General features: G+C 33.9%; 1 protein-coding gene across 2 annotated transcripts in view; it reads left to right on the plus strand.

Annotated features, from left to right (window-relative positions):
* Nucleotides 1-339: 339 nt before the first annotated feature.
* Nucleotides 340-21,893, plus strand: part of LOC131166245 (lanosterol synthase-like) — a 114,409-nt gene continuing 92,855 nt past the window's right edge. Inside the window, exons 1-2 of one of the 2 annotated variants that reach the window (XM_058124596.1) lie at nucleotides 340-558; nucleotides 718-939. In XM_058124596.1, coding sequence (XP_057980579.1) covers nucleotides 340-558; nucleotides 718-939 — 441 coding nt within the window. The remainder of the gene's footprint in view (nucleotides 559-717; nucleotides 940-21,893) is intronic. The other variant, XM_058124597.1, reaches the window with a different exon arrangement.

Below are 21,893 nucleotides of genomic sequence, written 5' to 3' on the forward strand. Positions count from 1 at the left end.
AATAATAACAACAACAAGTCAATATTGCTCAGAGCTGCTATATACTCAAGTAATCCTCCATTAATGAATGATTTGTAGTATAAATGTATGTATGCATGCATATGTCATAATAATTGATTAACCATAAATAACTAAATAAACAAATAAACAGAAACTTCAAAACATGGACCACACACACTACACTTACACTGCTGCAGGGGGTTTCCATGAAGAAGAAGGTGCATAAATAAATATGGAGGGGGTTAAGTCAATGTTGCTCAGTGTTACTGCCCTACACTACTGATTGATTCATCCTCCAACATTAAGGAATGAATAAGCTAGTGAGGAATTAAATTTGAAATGTGGAAGCTAGTGGTGTGCAGTGGAGAAGGAGGGGATGGGGAGGATGAGGCGATGTGGCTTAGAAGCGTGAGTAATCACAGGGGAAGGCAATTCTGGGAGTTCCACTCCAATCTGGGAACCCCTCAGGAGCGAGCTCACATCGACAAACTCCGCCATGAATTTCAAAACAATCGGCTTCAAGCTAAACACAGCTCTGATCTCCTAATGAGGCTCCAGGTCCATCTATTTAATTTTTTTTTGTTTTTTTTTTTTAAATATACATGTGCGTCTGTGTGACTGTGTGTATATATGTATATATATTCATGCATATGCATGATCCAATATGTACAAATGACTTATTTCTCTATGTATATGGGGGGATATGGGTGGGTGCAGTTTGGAAAGGAGAATTCAAATAGGAATAGTGATGATGATGATGATGAGGCGAAGAAGAAGCGGGAGGAGGAAGAGTGTGGATCAGCAGAAGGAGGAGGAGGAGCAGGCATAAAAGCATTAATAGGATTGAGAAGAGGGTTGAGATACTACGCCACCCTGCAAGCTGAAGATGGGCACTGGCCCTCTGACTATGGTGGCCCTTTGTTTCTCCTCCCCGGTTTGGTACGTCCGTCCTACCCGCTACCTCTCTCCCATCTTAATTTACTACTACTCTCTCTCTCTCTCTCTCTCTCTCTTGATCCATCTATTCAACCTCCCAGTATTCAGTATTAAGTTAATTAACTCTAGTAGTGATCATGATCATGCATTAATTAACCTGTGCATTTTCTCTCTTTTTTCTTCTTCTTTTTTGTATTAAGATAATTTTTTCATTTTTTCAGACTGTAGGTTTTTTTTTTTTTTCTTTGATGCTTTGGAACTTTTAACAAGGCAAACCCTTCAAATCCATCCAAATAACATCAAACTCGGGGATGGAAATATTGTTACAGTCTATTAATGCATCCTTAATAATTTATCAAAAGTAACTAATCGCAAGTAAAGAATGAAACTAAAATCTTAAGATAGAATCCTAAAAAGATGATTTCATGATTGAATTATCGAATTTTAACGACCCATTTGATGATAGATCGAATACAATAATATGAAAGTAGTCAAATTTAAAGTCTATTTTAAAACTAGTCTAATTTTAAAATTTAGAGTAAATAAATACATATATGTATACATATGAACATATATGAATTGTCTCTTACCTAACCATTAGGGATGCATGTTGGTCTAGCTATACAGAGTATATCCTTATAAGGTTGGAGATTGAACGATATAGATTATGAGTTAAGTTGAGCAGAAGAATAAGGTGTGCGTGCTCTATGGGCTAGCCGGCTAGATTTGGATAAGCATACTTGGCTAGCCTATCTATGTGCAACACAATGCTACCCATCACATTATTAAGTCTATTCTAATCTTACAAAATCTCAAACTATAAAATAAATGCATGTATTGCTAGCTAGTCTTTACCATCCGACCCTATATTTATATTGTTGGGTTTTGTGGAGTCTAGTTTCATTTGATCTGGATGATGACTATCGGTCCTGAATTAATGCTACGCGATTTTTAATGAGAGGTTTCTATCGTAAGGCTTAGTTTATGGAGTGAAGGCTTGGGCCGTACTCATGGGGAGTCTAGGGGCAACACTCCTGGAAAAAAATTTTGGGCTCGTTTTGTAGCCCATTCGGAACCTTATGTGCAGCATATGAAACAATTGTTTTTTAGATGATTAGGTTAGACCGTCATTTTGAGAACGAGAGAGAAAATTATTGGACGACACACTCTCTGTATTTTTTTTTTCCTGATTATAATGAAAACCCTACAATTCCGTAAGCGTAAGCAAAATTGCTGAACCATGTAAATATTGACTTATGCATGTAATTATTTTCTTTGGCATTAATTGTTTCTCCATTTTTTGTTTTTCACAGGATTTGAGAATTTCGTGTTAATTCCCATCATATATCATATTGAATTGGGCAGAGTCAAATTATTGAGAAATATATTCATAGGACATACATTACTAATTAATATTAGTGACATTAAATAATAATAATAATAATTATAATTATTATTATTATTATTATTATGACAAAAGATATTAACCTCATTTGAGATTTGTCAAAAAGTTATGAACCTTATTTGAGGTTTCAAAAATATCACAAATCATTCCTAAAATTTCTGAGAATGATAAAAATCTCTCCACAAAAGACTTGTCTTTTAACAAAATATATTGAAACGTTTGTATTTTTTTTTTTTGACAAAATATTAGATAAGTTCTTACAATTTTTGAAATATTAGGAGAGGTCCTTAGATTTTTAAAAATATCAAGAGAAGTTAGTGTCTTTTTGCCAAATCTCAGAAGAGATTATTGCCTTTTACATTTTTTTTTAATAAAAAAAATACAAACTTTATTAATAAGCCCTTACTTTTGGCGAAAAAATACCATAGTTACAAGACAAACATTAAGAGAATACAGATAAAGAAAACCCTCCCAAAAACAACTAACCAAAATAGGACAACAAATTCAAATAAAATTAAATAAGAAACAAATCTATACAGACCTATCAAAAATAAAAATAATAAAATCAAATCAAATCAAAAAATTAAAAAATTTAAACCTACCAAACAAAAATCGAAAGATTGAACTAATAACGAAAGAAAATGAGACCCAACTATCAATTCAAATGATACCTTTCAAAGAAGTGGTAAAATAATATTTTTTTTATAGATGACATTATTTTTTATTTCTCCAATAAATCCCAGCCTTCCCTATATTTCTAACAATAAAATATTAATTTCTCTTTTGAGTTGACTTAACTATTATAAATAAGAAATGCCCCAGGAGGACGGATGCGGTGAGAATTATTTTGGGGTTGATGGCAGCAGATCGCATGTTATAATAAAATGGATGCGACGGCTTAGCTGATGGTTTGGTGTTATAAAATTGGTCTCTTTAGAAATTTGCACTATCAAACGTGCCCCACACGCATCCCTTCACGAGTGATCAGAATTAATATATAATAAATAAAAACGACTCATCCCTCTCAAAAATAACTTTTAAAAACCTTTTTGATCGTCATTGGACGCCAACTTCATTATTTAATTCCATCGTTTTAATTGGCAATTGGATGATTACTATTATTATTTTTATTATATATGCATTAATTTGTATTTTCATTATTTCAAACTAAATTAATAAATTTTAAATTTAATTTTTTATATTTCTAAATACAATATATATATATATATATATAACTTTTCATTCAATGAAAAAAAAAATAATAGCCTCCATATTTTCTAAATTTAAATAAATCATAATTTTGTATTTATTTAGAAAGAGAGGTTTCAAATAGTGTTAATTCAAGGAGACGTCTAATGTCACAATCAAAAAATAAAAATAAAAAATAAGTAGCATAATCTCAATTCAATTTTATACCTTATTTTTTATTTGAAATTTAGATATATTTACACAAAAACAAACATTAACTTCATCATTGCCACTTGACTTCCTCTTAGTAAAACCTCTAAAAATAAAAAAACGAAAATCATTAATATTGCTTTCTGTGTACACATGTATGTATGTACATATGTATATATATATATATATATAACACTTTATTTAATGTTTTTTTTTTCAATATTCAAACTTAGACATTCTCATATAAGTTACATTAGTTTGGAACTTAAAAAATATCAGAAAAAAGAAAAAATATATATAAAAAAAAAAAAAAAAAACTCACATTTTCATGTTGGCCATTGAGAAAAGTGGGAAAGAAAATAAAATATAAAATAAATCAATGAAGAAAATTAATTTTACACATCCTCAACATTTAATTTTATTTTTTTAAAAAAACTAATCATATTAGATCAAATTTTCATTTTTAAAGATATTTAGTTACAGAGAAAATACAACAGAAATTTGATTTCTTTCTTATTTTATTTTTCTCAATAAAAATTCACAATCCAAAATGATGACAAGAATAACAAACCAAGTCTTAACTCCCACAAGGTGCAGTGGCTCCATGAATCCTTTTCCACCAACTTAAATGATCATGCATAATTTCCTTCAACAATTTAAGGTCCATTAATTCCTTAATAATTATCTCGTTCCAAATTATTTTAGCTATACCCCTAACCCCTCAATTGTCTCGAGTACTAACTAGCTCACTCCTCCTCACCAATGCGCTATTTGATTTATGTTACAAATGCCCAAGCCATTTAAGGCACCTATCATGTATCTTACCTTCTAGAGGTTTTATATCCAATTTATCGTAAATATTTTCATTCTTTAGTTTATCTTTTAATAGTATACCACTCATCCACCTTAGCATTCTCATTTTAGTAACTTCTACTTTTTGGATGTTGTTTCTTTGTTGGCTAATATTCTAATCTACACAGCATTATTGGTCTTATAGCTGTTCTACAAAACTTTTCCTTTAATTTTAAGGATATTCTATGATCATACAACTTGTTCAAAGCACTTTTTCATTTCATCCATCCTACTTTAAATCTATGTATAACATGTTCTTTGATTTATTCTTTAGCTTGCATGATATACCTTAGGTATCACAATCAATAATGCTATTATTTTTTTTTTTTTGACCATCACTCTGAATCTTTTCTCAAATATTTCTCCTATCATGATTAAAATTACATTTTATGTATTTTATCTTAATTCTATTTATCCTATAGCCACTATATTTTAGAGCTTCTCTCCATAATTCTAACTTATCATCTTTTTCATCCCTTGTTTCATTGATTGAGACATTATTGTCTACAAACAATATACACCATTGAACCTCATTTTGGATATTTTTTAGTAAGTTCATCCACCACTAATACAAAAATATATGAGCTCAAAGTAAACCACTGATATACACTTAATAAGATTGGAAATTTTCTAAATCCTCCACATGTTATTCTTACTCTAGTCATTACTTTATTTTACATATCATTAATAACATTAGTATACCTACTATATAAACTTATTATTATTATTATTGTAAAAACCCACCATAGATCTTCCTTAGGTACCTATCATAAGTTTTCTATAAATCAATAAAAATCACATAGGAGCCAACTTTCTTAAAAAATATATAGATTCTATAGTAACATAAGTTTAGCTCTAGCATAGTTATATTTTCAAAAATTTCCTTTATTTTTATGTATAGGTATTAAGTGTTTTTCCTACACTCATATGATGTTTTCTTAGTTCTTAGAATCGTGATAAATAAATTAGTTAATTCATTATCATCAAGACATTTCCAAACTTAAGTTGAGATGTCATCTAGCCCTATAATTTTTTTTTTAAAAAAAATTTCATCTTTTTTAATGCCAACTTAATTTTATTAAATATAATTATGAATAAATCTCAAAACTTTAGTTTCTTCCAAATATGTCAATTCTAAGTCTAAGTCTTTCACTTAGTTTTCATTAAGCAGCGTATTAAACTAACTTCATCATCTTTCCCTTATATCTTCTTCTTTAACCATGACACTATCATACTCATTTTTTATATATTTTATATAACCAAAGTCTTTTTTTTTTTTTTTTTTTCTATTTTAGCAAGTTTAAATATGTCTCTTTCTTTGCTTTCATAACTAATCTAGTATACAATTTATTGTATACTCTATGTTTAACTTCACTAACAACCTTTTATTGCATCTTTTCTATAACTTTCAAAGTTTTTTATGTTCCATACTTTATCCATGTTTAATACTAAATTTGCCTTGACTACCTTTTGTAAGTCTTGATCCCACTACCAACTTGCTTTAGTAGTTGAGGATTTTTCTCTAAATTCACCTAAGTCTTATTTGTTATCTTTTAAATAAAGCTAACTTAATTTATTACTCCAAAGAGTGTTTATGTCCACACCATCTCATATATTCCAATCACCCTTTTTGATAATTTTATCTTTAAATTTTATTATATTTTCTTTCTTTACGCTCCATCCCCTACCTAATTATCTTGTATTGACTTATTTACCCTCCCACTTCCATTTTTTAATGCATATATATATAATACTTGAATTCTATGTCCCATAGTTAAACTTTCACATAGAATAACTTTACAATCCTTAAATTTTGCAACTTTATCAAAAATAGCTAATCTCTTTAGGATAGCAAGCCAAGCAATAAAAGAATGATTAAGAATGTAAAATTTCGACCATAAGTATTTAGCCCCCAAAACAGGATGCCTTTTACATATGAGAGCTTTCTAAGAAAGCATATCATTTAGAGATAAATTCCATCAAATATGATCTTCAAAATCTACTAAAAAGTAGAATTTAATTGAATTATAGAAATGCTCCACTCTTGATGAAGGTCTTCTCGACCAAGACCAATTAGTATTCTTGATTATTGAACTAATCGAAGGATGACAAGGGATACCCAGCTCCACGGACACATGATAATCGAAATGGGCAACAGTTGAGCTATTGTTGTGCCAATCGTCAAAAAGAAGGGAGGTAGACCTGCCATCACCAATAATATGTTTAAAGTGGAGATAGGCTAGGTGAATTCAAAATCTTCTTTTAAGTTTAGGGAGACCCTACATCAACTTTCATCTCCCCAAAAATTTGATGCTTTAACCTATAAGCATGGATGCAAATAACCTACATGAATTGCTTTGAAGAGAATAAGTTCTAGATTAATTTTAATGCAATAGCATAGCTCCACTTAATTAGCCTCCTTAGGCTAATGCCTCCTTGATCATAGGGTTTGCAAATATGATCCCAATTGACCTTAGAATTGTGGAGTTCTAATAATTTCCTTCTCAAAGAAAGTTCCTAAATTTACATTCAAGATCCATAATAATGTAAAGTGGAAGCCCAGTACTCAAATATGTTTTGAAGAATGGATATATTCAGTTGGGCTCTGGCCAAGAAGGAGAGGAATCTTTGAGTTGAATCCAAGTTGAGACCCTTTAGACAAGTTGATGGCATTTGGCTTTAGAGATTCATTAGGTAGCTAATGAAATATGCCCAAATATCTCATTGGGAGAAGACTTTGAGGGGATTTTCAACAGTTGAGAGATTCCTTCGTTGTATTCCTTAGAAGTACTAGAATAAAGGAGTTATGATTTATCAAGGTTGAATTTTAAACTTGTGAGTTTATAGAAGAGATGAAAGACATAGTTGATAGATCTTGCAGACTTAAGATCGTTATAAGCTAGAATGAAGTGGTCATCAACCAAAAAAAAAAAAAAATGATTGACCTTAATGATGAACTCAGTAGGCTTACTATCAAGATGGTAGCTGCCTAGGGTGAAAGGAGGTTATCAAGGGTCTTTCATCCTTCGATGAAGTTCGTTTGGTTTGCTCCTATGAAGGAGTTTAAGAAATCATGTAATTTGCTTGCTATGATTTTGGAGATACATTTTTAAATTAAGTTAAAACCAGTGATTGGTTTAAAGTCCTTGCGGTACGAAGGGTTTTTAACCTTAGCAGCCAATGTAAGCATGGTAGAATTTACTTAAGGAGATTTGAGTCTCTAAAGAAGGAAAGAATTGATTTAGCCAACTAATTCTAATTTCTTTCTTCAAAATGGCTTCCTTTATAGATAGTAGCTTCGAAAGTCCACTTGTTTAGCTGAAACAAAATTGGGGCAATCTTTAGGGAAGTGAAGATTCATATGTTCTTGATGGAGCTCAGTTCTTGAATTGGAAATCCTCTAAAAAATGTTGCTGAAGTGGCTACAATGGAAGTTCCTAAGCTTCCTCTTCAAGTATTTCAACTTCTTATGAAGAATGAACATAGGAGAACCATTAACAATGACTTCCCAAGAATCCTTAACAATTTTTAAAAAGTGATCATGCTTGGTCTGGACACCAAGGAACCCAAAAGGGCTACCTACGATCCTAAGGTCCACCAAAATTGGAAAGGAAATCTAGGTAGGGCAATGATTAGAAAAGCCAAGGTCTAAAAAATTAACTTTCATGCTAGGAAACACATTTAGGCAATGGGGAGATATAAGAACTGTCTAATTCCCTAGTAATGAAAAATTGTCCTTCCTATTATTGGTCCTAGTGATGAAGGAACCATTAAAGGGAAGTCATGGCATAAGAGATCTTTAAATTCAAGCATACTAGATAGTCCATTGTGAAGGGACTTGCGGAATAGCCCTAAGATCCAACGGTAGTGCATATGAATAATCAAAAAAAAAAAAAAAAACAATCTGATCATGTAAACCCTAATTCTGTGATTAGGATTATACCTGCATGATCTATTTGGCTTGATCTCAAATCTACAAGTATAAAAACGAGCTCTTGAAGACGACCAGGAATCTTCTCCTGTATTCCTTGAATATGTCTTACTCCTGAGAGAGTGGGCTCATAAGCTGCTACTAGGATTTTCTTCTCTCAAGAAAATGTCTGCCTCTGTGAAAGTTCACTCGTCTTGCCCTAGCTGTTGAATGGAGTGCGTGTATATAGGCTACAGCAAGGACCTCTGGGCAAATATGACTAGGGCTTCCCATGTAATTAAGAATTCCTAATCCGACTCAAATTCATCATTAATTACATTAATTATAATTCATACCACTAAAGAATTAGAATTGCACTCACTGTCATATTCCAAATTAAATTTCGAACTCCTATTATTAAATGCATGCTTATTTATCTCCTTGTGTAAAGATTACAGATACTCGTCTATTAAATTAAATTACTGACAATTTAATTGACATATTAATTCTCTGAGGTCTTCCACTTAACTTATTTAATGTGTCGAATTCAAAATCCACTTGCAGGGTTTGACACAATCAAAACTTATAAGCTTCCTCAAGGGGGTATCATCAATCTCGATATTGAGATGTGGATTCCATCAATAATTAATGTTCATTATACACCTAATGCCATCACCCAACTCACTAAATTTTTTGACCGATAAAGAATCTCACTCATCTATGAATCAAAGTAATAAACATTATATGCACGTGTTTAATAATCATATCATGATTAAGAGCACAAACACTCATAATAACCATGAGGTATTAATTGTTTTATATAGTCAGTATAAAAATAATTACCCCAAGACGATCGAGTTCAATACACACAAAGTGTACTAGCACATGAAGTTGAAACCGTACCATTCCTAATAGTCAAGACATACCTATTAAAAATTTGTGTTACAGTCCTACCAATGGTGTGTCCAATTTCATTTAAGAGTGTGAACAATAAGCTTATATTCTATAAGAACTGATGATCTAATTTTCTATATATAAGTCGTACTCTACACACTAGATCACTAGCTATATAGAATAAAAGACACATGCATAATCATTAAATAAATAATGTCAGGCAAACATTGCTCACAAAGATTCTCATTAAAATGGAATAACTGAAGTTATTAATAAATATTAAAATCAAGCATGTATTTCAATATAAATCCCTAACACATTGTTAGTAATAATGCTATTGCTTTCAAAAAGGCATTTAACATTATTAAAATCTCCAATACCAAACCAAGGAATCTAATTAACTTCTCAAGAAAGATCAAGAATGTTTTTTTCCAAAGAGATCTTCTTCCTTGAATTTCATTATCAAAATGTAAAGAAGTGCACCAAATATTTTTATTTCTTATCTCGAACATAGTAGAGATGGCCTAATAGGATGGATTTAGGCTGATCCAATCCTTACAAGTTTTTTCATTTTTGTCAACATTAGGTTTCGAAGGCCTATTTGGATTGCCAATGTTTGGTGACCACTTTTAAATCAAACAAGCTTGTAGAGTATCAAACCATTGGTCCTCTTACTTGCCTTTTTTACTTTAGAAAAGCGGAGTCGCACTTTATTTTAATTTTTGAAAAGGTAAAATAAAGAAAAAACATTTTAAAGAAATTATGTTCGAGAGTATAATTGTGAATAGAAGAGGAAACACTTTAAATTCTTTTTTTGAAAAAAATTCAAAGTGTTTGCACCCTAAAACATCTATTCCATTGAGTGGTTGTTGTGCTTACCTTATATGTCTGTGTTTGTGTACATCCCATTTTTGAAAGAATTTTCTAAAAATGAATTGAAATTTGGAAAATAGCATGAAGTAAATTTTTGAAAACCAGGTGTCAACCGCTCTCTACAATTTCTCATCCTTTCGGTTTTGTTCATTTAAGAATATCTCACTTTTACCCCTTTTGAGAAGGTTTTTCTAGGGCTTATATAGAGGGCTTAACCTAATAAAATCCCTACTATTTTAATGCCAAATAAAAATCAACATATAAACTACACAAAAATACATAAAAGCATGCCAAAAAAAAGAGATAATGAGCAATAAATTCGAGTTTTTTTTTTTAGAATGGTTGAATCTACAAAATAGATTGCCTACATATCCTCAAAAGAGGAGTCAAGATATCTATAGTTTGAATACTTTTTTCAAAAACAACTTTGAAAAGAACCCATTTGAGTGATCTTTTGCAAAATCATCATTTGAAAACACTTGAAAACCTTGGTATATCTTGACACCTTCATTAAAAAACATATTATTTCCTAATTAAGAAATAGATTTTTCAATCGTTTCTCTATAAAATAGAGATGGTAAACAAGTTTGTACATCTTGAAAAAACTATTTCTTCCACCCTCAAGCTACTTCATGAGTGATTGTCTTGAAAATGATTTTTACTTTGTAAAAACTTGAAAGTGTTTTGGATTTTTGGAAGGAGATCACAAACCTAACTTAAAATCTTCGTTGAAAACTTGGAGAACACCCAAAATCGCATCATGGGTGTATGACCCCAAGGTTTTGAGAAAAAAACTTAAGAAAACCTTTAAACATTTTAGAAAACATGGATGAACATCTTTGACTTTCATGAAAGTTTTATTTTTTATGGAAAAATCATGAAAACCCTTGCAAATCTAGTATAAGAATCAACCAACTATACTCAAGAGAGTGTAGAAACTCAAGACAAGGTTGAGTCTCGAATAAAAGTACAGAAAAGGTGCAAAATTTGCACTCATCATGATTTGACGATTGACCGCCTATTGAAAAGTTTAGAGGGCCAATCAACAGTCTAAAGCCTAACGACTACAATTTCAAAAGTACAAACCGCCTACACTGAATTTAGTATTTTTGTGCCAATTTTGGCACTTTTCTTTTGCTTGATCACACATAGCTTAGAGTTGAATGATCATAATACAACATGACATGAATGACATTATAGAAACATGGAGAAAGCAAAGTAGATCACATGAAAAATCCTAAAACATACTTTTAGGCATGCCATACTTTATGAAAATAAATGAAAACAAACAAAATGAAGGATTAGACACTAAATTTAGAACGTGCTCTCACTTTGCAAATCAAGTAAGGACCTCTTTTTTGTAAATCACTCCCTAAATACCCCTTGGGAAACTTGAAGGAATGAAGTTCTCCTTCTATCTTCTTTAAAACAAAACACCCTTTTTAAACTCATTTCTTCATGAAAATCGTAACCTTGCCCTTATGTGCCCTAATCTCTCCCCAAGAGTTTCCTTTTATATACCCCTTGTGGAGTGAAGAGAAATCTCTTTTGAAATTTGAAATTTAAAAGTTAAACCACCAATAACTACCAACCGTCAACTCCCCAATGTCAGTAGGTGACATGTGGCATCAAAAGGGCACATGGCATACCCAAAATCTCCAATCGATTAGATTTTTACAACTCAAAATTTCAAATATGGAGTAAATTAATCGACTGCCTACAGGACGGCGCCAATGGCAAGTTGGAGGGAAGGTCGGTCAGCTACCTCAAGCTTACTTTCTTCCTTTCTGATTTGCTTCAATCTTTCATATAATCAAAAGGATATTTGTTTTGAGAGGTAAAAAATAACTATCGATGATTTTCATAGCAATAAAAGAAACACCAGTCTTGCTATATGACTTTAAAAAACTCGTTGAAATTCTTTGCTCAAATAATTTTTGTCTTATATAAGCTAATTAAGGAAAATTTATGATCTTTGATAAGTTTATTCACTTCTTTTTGCTTCAAAGTATCATTTGAATCCTGTTAAAAAATATGTTAATTTTTATTGATTTATAGTGGCTTTTATCACAACCATTGGATCGTCTCTAAATCCAACGGTTGTGTGGTGTCATATATATGTTTGTAAGCCATGAGAAAATATAGGGATTGTTTGATATTTTGTACAAGGAGAACTAAAGAGGGTTCTCTCTAGGAAGAACTTTTCTTCAACGTGATGTGGTGAAGGGTTGTACAAGGGATTTGGGATCGAGGAGAGACTAATAAGATCTTGTACTACTATCTGATACCACTTATTGACGTGCAACGATTTTAATCTTCTGATCAACAAAAATAAATCACACAAAGAACATTCACAGAAAAATGGAGAAGAGAGATTTTACATGAACGCAGGCAACCTTGTCGAACCATATAAAATCTCTCGTCTCCATTTTTCTGTGAATGTTCTTTGTGTGATTTATTTTTTTAATTGAAAGATTAAAATCATTGTGCATCAATAAGTGATATTAGACCACGGTTTCGTTTGGGTGGAGATTTGATAAATCATATCAGATTAAAGGAAACTTTTTTGGATTTGAAGTTTTTCTGCGGGAATGCTCAAGATCATAGTGGTTCATTTAGATCAGATTGAGGTACGTGAAGATTCAGATCAGGTGCCTAAAAATTATTCTGAAAATTTTCAATTGAAAGAGGATCATTTTTCAATTGGAGGTGTGAAAAAAAAATTTCAGAAGAAAAAAAAATTTTCGAGGATGAAGAACATGATGACAGTGCCAGAATTGGATGACAGACCCAGATTCAAAATTGGGTCGGAGCACAGGTCGAGACGCCGATCCTTCTCGTGGAGGGCTGACGTCACGCTGACGTAGAAGCTGATGTTGATGCAAAAGCTGACACAAGCGTTGTTGCTGACGTCATCCTAACAGGTGCTGACGTCAATGTTGATGTCATAGGAGAGAAGGGGAAAAAAAGAAAATTTTTTTTAATGGCGAGTACTTCGACGGTCAAGTTTGAGGTGGAGCCCTTTAATGGGAAAAATAATTTCAGTCTATGGTAGAGCACTGTGAAGGATGTGTTGGTCCAACAAGGATTGATTAAGGCACTGTATGGGAAAGACAAGAAGTTAGAGACCATGTCAGATGATTAGTGGGAGGAGCTGGAAATGAAAGCAGTAAGTACCATTCGCTTAAGTTTAGCTCTAGAAATTAAATACAGTGTGTTGAATAAAAAATCACCAGTTGAGCTTTGGAAAAAATTGGAGCATATTTATATGTCCAAGTCTCTAGTTAATAAATTGTATTTGAAGAAACAGTTGTATCAGTTGAAGATGACTGAGGACACAGAAGTCAGAGACCACCTCAATTATTTCAATAAGATAATCACACAGTTGCTGAGTATTGAGGTAAAAATTGAGAAGGAAGATAAAACACTGATTCTATTGTATTTGCTACCTAGTTCACTTGATACTTTGAAAACCACATTACTGCTAGATAAAGACACTCTTACAGTTGATGAGGTGACTACTGCCATTCTGGAGAGTGAGAATTTTCACAAACCAAATCACCGAGGACATGGGGAATGGTTGGTGGCTAAGGGTGAGTCTAGCCAATAGTGGGGCAAAAGTTCTAGTAGGGGTAATTGGAATCGAGGAAAAACTCAATCCAAGTCCAGGGGTAAAAGTGGAAACTAGAGGAGTGGTTGTTTTTATTCTGGGAAAGAAGGGCATTAAAGAAGGACTATCTAAGGAGGAAAAGAGGTTTAGAGGAAAAGAACAGGAAAAAGACTAAGCAGACTACTTTAGTGCAGAGTAGTTTATCAATTTTTTATGGGGATCTTTTAGCTGTTACTACCCAGTTACTTAACCGATACCTGGACTTTGGATTCGGCGTGCTCATATCATATGTGTCCATATAGGGACTAGTTTGACGCCTATGAACCAATCTTTGGAGGGACGGTGTTGATGGATAATGATGCTTCCTGTGGTATTCTTGATATTGGAATGGTCAAAATGAGGATGTTTGATGGTGTGGTTAGAACCATCAGGGATGTGAAACATGTTCCAGATCTGAAAAAGAATCTGATTTCTTTGGGCTCTTTGGACAGTAATGGTTTCTCTTTTTTAGTTAGAGATGGTGTGCTAAAAATGGCTAGAGATTCACTGGATATAATGAAGGGTCATCTGAGGAACAATTTGTACACTCTAACGAGTAGCACGGTGACAAGTGGAGCTACACTAACGACCTGCCTATTTTTCCATAATTTTTTTAATAACATACATAATGATCCCCATAATATGCTAAACTGACAAAATTATGATCAACCTGGTCCCATGGGTACCAGGGACATACCTGTCATACATCTCTGATACCTAAGTCACGAAAAACATAAATTACATGCATACCTTCCATCAGTTACAATACCTAGTACTACTAATGTGTCATAAATAAATAAATAAATAAATAAAATATATATATATTTATATATATACACACATACATACATCCCAAAAGACCAAAAAGATAAATCTAGAATCATAATCCAAAAATCATCTAACCCTAACTCAGTAACTCACCCTCCCACTGGGGTTGTATAAACTGCCTCTACTGACACGGAGCTTGGTCTACCTGTTTAGATGGATTCCCTAAAATGTTTTGTAAAGTCGGGTGAGACACCTCTTAGAAAGGAAAATAAACTAACACCAGTGTGTGGCAACATGAGTATTTTCGTGTTATACATAATATCAGTACATAAATCATATCTGACAAAAATTGTTGATATCGTATTTGAATAAAATATGATACCTCATAACATGATATAACGTACTAAATTACTGTACATGAAAATCATTTTATATAGCTATCTAATACGTGAATAATATCCAAGATGGATAATTAGCTGATGTCATGTATTACCCCCACATGACTAGGTTGTGCAGCCCGAAGGCGGGACCTAGTAATGACTGGCCGACCACACTAGATCAAACATAAATTTGTAAGTACGATAGGCTTACTCCACCTGGTCCGGACCACTAGGACAGCGCCTGCACTACCATGAAGTCACATCGACTGTTATCTCCCACACTCTACATAAGATGTGTGGCAGCACCATCATGAACTTGTACTTGAACTTGAATTTGTAGCTACGGTACCGTGCTCGTGAAATCTAAACTAAACCATTCGAATTCTGATAACATATAGTACGTTTCATATACTTGTACATGACTGTTTCATAATCATAATAATATCTGACATGTTAATATTTTGTGAAATCTTGCATATCATACATAATAATGACATCTTAGCCAACATGACTCACAACATCTGCGCCGACATATCATAACATGAAAATCACAGCATCTCTGCCGGCACATCATATCATACTAAACATGAAATTCTTGTACTGATTTTCATAATATATGTAAAACATGGTTTCTGTACTATTTAATAATTTTCCTAAAAACTGAGAAAAACATAATTATTCTAGGGAAATCATAATATTCTCATATAACATAATTTCATAAAAATTATACTCATGTCACACAAATATGAACAATGTTCAAGCATAAAACCTAATGTGAAATCATATTTCCTAATAAATAACATTAAATTCATTTTCCTGTTCAACTGCGGTATTTCCAAACACTATGCTAATACATACATAATTTCTGAAAATAAATGATGTAATATGATAAATAATTTCATGTAAAATATTGACTTATTTTATCCCCTTACCTGACTTATGAAAAAACTCATAAATTACTCCAAAATTACACCCGTGGTGTTTCCAACTCAACACCCTCAAATTTACATTTCCCCTAACAAAACTTCAATATAAATCGATCTAATACCTTTCGTCAGCCCAAAAATATCAAATACCTTAATAATATTAAAATAACTAATTTACCCAAATTTTGGGATCGTGCCCAAGTTAGTCTAACCAACAAATCACTCCAGCAAATTTGTAGAGAATCTTCCCAAGATAACGTGGCGGCTTCAGATCGTTAAACTGGAGAAGGACAGAGCCGAAATCGAAGAGAGAAAGGGAGAGAGTCGTAGGAGAGAGAGGGTTTATGAAAATTTTCTCACACGAAAAATGAATTCTTGGCCTTTTATAAAATTGTTGTCCACGTGGCCTCGTTGATGAGTCACATCTCCTGGTCGACAAGTCCAAGCGATAATCTTGTCGACGAACACCTTCTTCTCGTCGACAAGTTTCAGGCTCTAGAAGAAGCTCTCTCTGTAATTTCTCATTGACGAAGCACGAGTTCTCGTCGATGAGCCGAAGAGCCCTGCCCATCAACAGGCACTTCTTCACTCATCGACGAGACCCTACGGAAATCTTTTTTTTAAAATCATTCTCTCCTTTCTCTTATTATTTAATTATTATAATTCTTTGAGTCTCTACCTTCTCCCCTCCTTATAAAAATTTTGTCCTCGAAATTTACTATCTATATTGACACCATCCTTTAAAAAAAACGAACTATTTATTTTATTACTTACCCTCACTTGTGACCGTGGTTACATTCAGGGTCCTGAGAGACAACAGATACATAAATAAAATTCTCCCAAAACCAAAATACTATCTATTCTATAATCTACAATACTACTCACACATATATCATCTTACTTTTATAACCTTAAATCATACTACATTTACTTTACTTATATATCTAGTGCCGATCTCCACTGAATAAGTGTTGTATCTCTGTCGTATCTGCTCCTTGAGCTCCCATGAAGCCTCCTCTATCGCATGATTTATCCACAAGACTTTTATTAGAAGAATCTTCTTATTGCACAATTCATGTTTTCTTCTGCCCAAAACCTGTATTGGTATCTCCTAATAAGCTAATGAATCTCTAAACTCTAACTCTGCATAACTAACCACGTGAGAGGGATCCGGGATGTATTTTCTCAACATGGAAACATGAAATACAACATGCATTCTGAACAAAGCTGATGATAAAGTTAACTCTATCGCATGATTTATCCACAAGACTTTTATTAGAAGAATCTTCTTATTGCACAATTCATGTTTTCTTCTGTCCAAAACCTGTATTGATATCTCCTAATAAGCTAATGAATCTCTAAACTCTAACTCTGCATAACTAACCACGTGAGAGGGATCCGGGATGTATTTCCTCAACATGGAAACATGAAATACAACATACATTCTGAACAAAGCTGATGATAAAGTTAACTCTATCGCATGATTTATCCACAAGACTTTTATTAGAAAAATCTTCTTATTGCACAATTCATGTTTTCTTCTGTCCAAAACCTGTATTGGTATCTCCTAATAAGCTAATGAATCTCTAAACTCTAGCTCTGCATAACTAACCACGTGAGAGGGATCCGGGATGTATTTCCTCAACATGGAAACATGAAATACAACATGCATTCTGAACAAAGCTGATGATAAAGTTAACTCGTAGGCAACTGGCCCCACTCTTTTAAGTATCTTGAAAGGACCAATGATGTAACGCCTCAACCTAGGTCTGCTAGGAAGCACTGCGTCTCTCCTCCTCCACCTGGACCAGACAATAGGGGGCGGGCCTTATCGGACTAATGATTGACCCCACAAACTAACACGTGTCTTTTTCAATATGTTTTGTCCTCACTCGCACACTTTCTGAGAAAACTTCCCAGGTGATCACCCATCCCAAGATTGCTCTAAGTCAAGCACGCTTAACTATGGAATTCTTATGGAAAGGCTCCCGAAAAAAAAAGTGCACCTTATTGATATGGGTAGTAACATCTAATCATTTTAAGTCTTTCATCCATGGAATATCACAAATGAACCTAAGATTCAACTTACACTTCCTCCCAAATCTCATAATTCCCTTTAATGAAGCTTGTCGACACTCCAATTTTTACCGACCCTTCCTGAAAAGACCGAATTTAATTTAAGTTAAATTGAAATCCCCCTTATTTCCAATTGAATCCTTTTCAAAATTTGAATCCCGTCTAGAATCCTAATCCTTTCAAAATGGTCTTGTTATTTCAGGTGGAGTCTCAACATTTTCGAAAAAATTGTGAATCCACCTATAGATGCCTTGGTTGCAAAATTTTTACTCTTAGTCTAGGGATTGTGAAGTAAACCGTATATTTTCAAAAAGCTTAAACTCACTTTCATTTTTCAAAAAATAAGTCCCTTTGTTGGGATCTCCACTCAAGTCTACAGCATGTCAAGAAAGAATCCTAAGTCATCACAAAATTGAGATCTTGTTATTTCAAAAATAAAAGTTTTGTTTTCCATTTTAATTTTTAATTTTTAATTTTTAGATTTGAATCCTTCAAACTTTTAATTAGATTTACTTTCACCATTGGGAATTAAGTTTTAATGCGAGTCCTAGTTTTAAGTTAAATCCTTTAAATATGAGTTTTTAAAATTAGGTTGGTCTTAAGGTCATACTTTATTAACCAAATATTCTTAGGCAGAATTGATTAACTTTGACAATTTGGATTTCACTGAGTGTTAAAATAAATGATGTTACATTTTATGGAAAAAGGGAAAGACGTGTCCCAATTGTGTGCGTAAGGTGCAAACACATAATACATGAAGGAAGTTACAAAAACTATAAAATGCCAAGTGCAGGAAATGTTACAAAAGCGGTTACAAATAATGGTTGCAGGAGAGAATTTCGAGGTACATATAGAATGCATCAAGAATTTCGAGGTACATATAGAATGCATCAGCCAAAAAGAAATAAAAATAAAATAAATAAGATACAAAATCAAAATCAAAATGCAAGAAGAAGATGCCTTGCCCTCCACTCCTGGGTTGCCAAGGTGTCTGCATACAAAGGCTTTTTTTTTTTTAAAGGGCGCACCTCCATTCATTTATTAAAATAAATAAATAATAATAATAATAATAATAAAAGAAAATAGAAAGTGAAATCATTGAGAAGGAATTATTCCCTGACAGTTCGTTAATCGGGAAATTGGTTAAGGAAATATTCCCTCGCCAGCTCAGGGAAATTCCATTAGGATTGGGAAATTTGGCGCCAAAATGCACCCTCAGATTCCCTATAAATAAGGAGTCCTGGCACTGTAGAAGACACGCCTCCGAGCATAGAATTACTCGGCGCAGATTAATAGAGAGAAAAGAGAGCATAGCCATATCCTGCCCAAATTAAGAGAAGAAAGAATTAGATAGGAAAGAAGCCCTGCAGAAATTGAGAGAGAGAGAGAGAGAGAGAAGAGGTTAGGAATCAAGAAGGGGAGGTTCTGCCAAATTGAGTGTCTCGGAGAGAGAGCAAGCTCTACGAATCAAAAACTATTTGAGCAAACCCTGCACTACTGAGAGCTAAAATCAGAGGATGGGAAGACAGAATCGAAGCAGATCATCAGACAAATATGTTACAAATGAAGCCAGAAACACAGCTAGAGACGCGTTAAGCTGAGTCAGAAAACGCATGCTTTTATTCTCCATTAATCTCTTAGTTTTAAACTTCCAATTTGTATTGATTATCATTTAAACTTCCAAGCCTATAAAAAGAGGGTTGTGGAAGATGTTTTATATAGCTTAGAGTAGCACTAAACAGTGCAAAGAGAGCTGAGAGGAAGAAGGGAGGTAGAGAGAGAGAGAGAATTGTAACATTTTCTGACGAGTTAGTGAATTTTGGTGTGTGCTCCATGGACGTAGGTCGTTATTGACCGAACCACATAAATTTCTTGGTGTCACTTTGATCTAGATGCTCACAGGGTCCTAACAAGTGATATTAGAGCCTGATTGGAGCAGAAAAGCCATATTAGAAGTGATCTCAAAATTCAGAACTCTATCCAGTAAATCGAAACTGTGTTTCAAGGCCACCATCACATTCAGCTCGTCGAGACGAAGAGAAGCGTGTCCGTCAAAGTTCGATCGGAGTTCAGATAACTCTACACGCGCCGTCACGCACTTTGCCGAAGAAAGACGTCTCACCACGCACCGATGACGCGCCGCAAGCGTCTTCCTCGCCTGAACCGCCTTGACCCGACCCAATTTGCTACCCGGCCCGACCCGAAAAACTCTCAGACCCGGGTCAACCCGAGCTCCGATCCACGAACCAAATCCAACCCACTGCTCAAAGCCGCTACATTAGCTGCCACGCCAGCAGGGCCACGTCAACATTACCACGTCAGCTGGTGGGCCCCCATTGCCACGTCTGCGCCACATCACCAGTGGGTCCCACCTCTGCCACGTCAGCAAGGGTGACATTAGCATCACGTCATCAATTGCCACGTCAGCACCACATTAACAAGTTTGACCAGATTAGCAAATCGAGATGTCGAATGAAAAGAGCTCAAAAATCAAAATGTTCAATGGGAACAATTTTGATTTCTAGAAGATACAGATAAAAAATTATTTGTTTGGGAATAAATTGCAATTATCGTTAAAGGGTAAACCAACATCCATGAACGAAGACGAGTAGGGGTTGCTTGATCAAAAAGCCCTCGAAGCCATCAAAATGACGTCAAAATCTATGGCGTTCAATATCAAACATATAACATCCACAAAGTCTCTAATGGATGCGCTCTCAAATATGTACGAGCAGCATACAGCCGCAAACAAGGTACATCTCATGAAAAGACTATTTACGATGAACATGTCTGCAGGTGAGAGTTTCAACAGACATATAAATAACTTCAATGAATTGTCTGATCAACTTGCCTCAGTCGAGATAACGTTTGATAATGAGATTCGAGCCCTAACGTTTGATAATGAGATTCGAACCCTACTGATTTTCAGTCAGTTGCCTGAAAGTTGGAATTGTATCATCACTGCCATCAGTAGGTCCGCATGAAAATCGAAATTTGTATACGATGAGGTCGTCAGCATGATTTTGACGGAGAAAATAAGAATACAGTCGAACCATAACTCCAATTCGAGTTCAACCTTGAACATAGAGAGTCGAGGCAGAAGAAACAAACATGGATGATCAAACAACCACAGCAGATCTAAGCCCAGACGGTCAAAATTCGAAAATCCCAGAGGTACTTAGGACATAGTTTCCCATAGCACAAAAATTATTGAGTGCTGAAATTGTAGAAAAGCTAGTCATTACAGGAACCATTGCAAGAGTCGGAAGAAAGAATTCAAGACGAGGGCAAAGTCAAAAGCAAATATTGCTTCTGAGAATGATGAGATGTTAATCTGCTCTTTGGAGTACAAACAGGAGTCTCGGATCTTAGACTCCGAAGCCTCATTTCATGCCACATGCTGCACAGATTGCTTAAAGGAGTACACACCAAGTAATTTTGGTAAGGTGTACCTTGGCAACAATTAACCTTGCGAGGTAATCGACAAGAGAGTTGTGAAGATCAATATAAACGAGTCAATATGGAAGCTGAAGGATGTCAGGTATATTCCAAACCTGAGAAAGAATTTGATCTCAGTGGGTCAGCTGGCAGATGAGGGATACACGACGAAATTCATTAGCAATAAATGAAAAGTTTTAAAGGGTATACTAACGATTGCGCAAGGTAAGAAAAGCAGAGCACTTTTTCTAACCTCCAATGCCTCCATGTCTATTTTAGTTGCTACAGGAAATGATGACAGTAACATTTGACACCAACAACTTGGTCACATAAGCGAGAAGGGACTCAGGGTGATACACTTAAAAGAAAATTTGAGTGGTCTACAATT

This window comes from Malania oleifera, chromosome 10 (genome assembly GCF_029873635.1).
Source record: "Malania oleifera isolate guangnan ecotype guangnan chromosome 10, ASM2987363v1, whole genome shotgun sequence".
NCBI lineage: Eukaryota > Viridiplantae > Streptophyta > Magnoliopsida > Santalales > Ximeniaceae > Malania > Malania oleifera.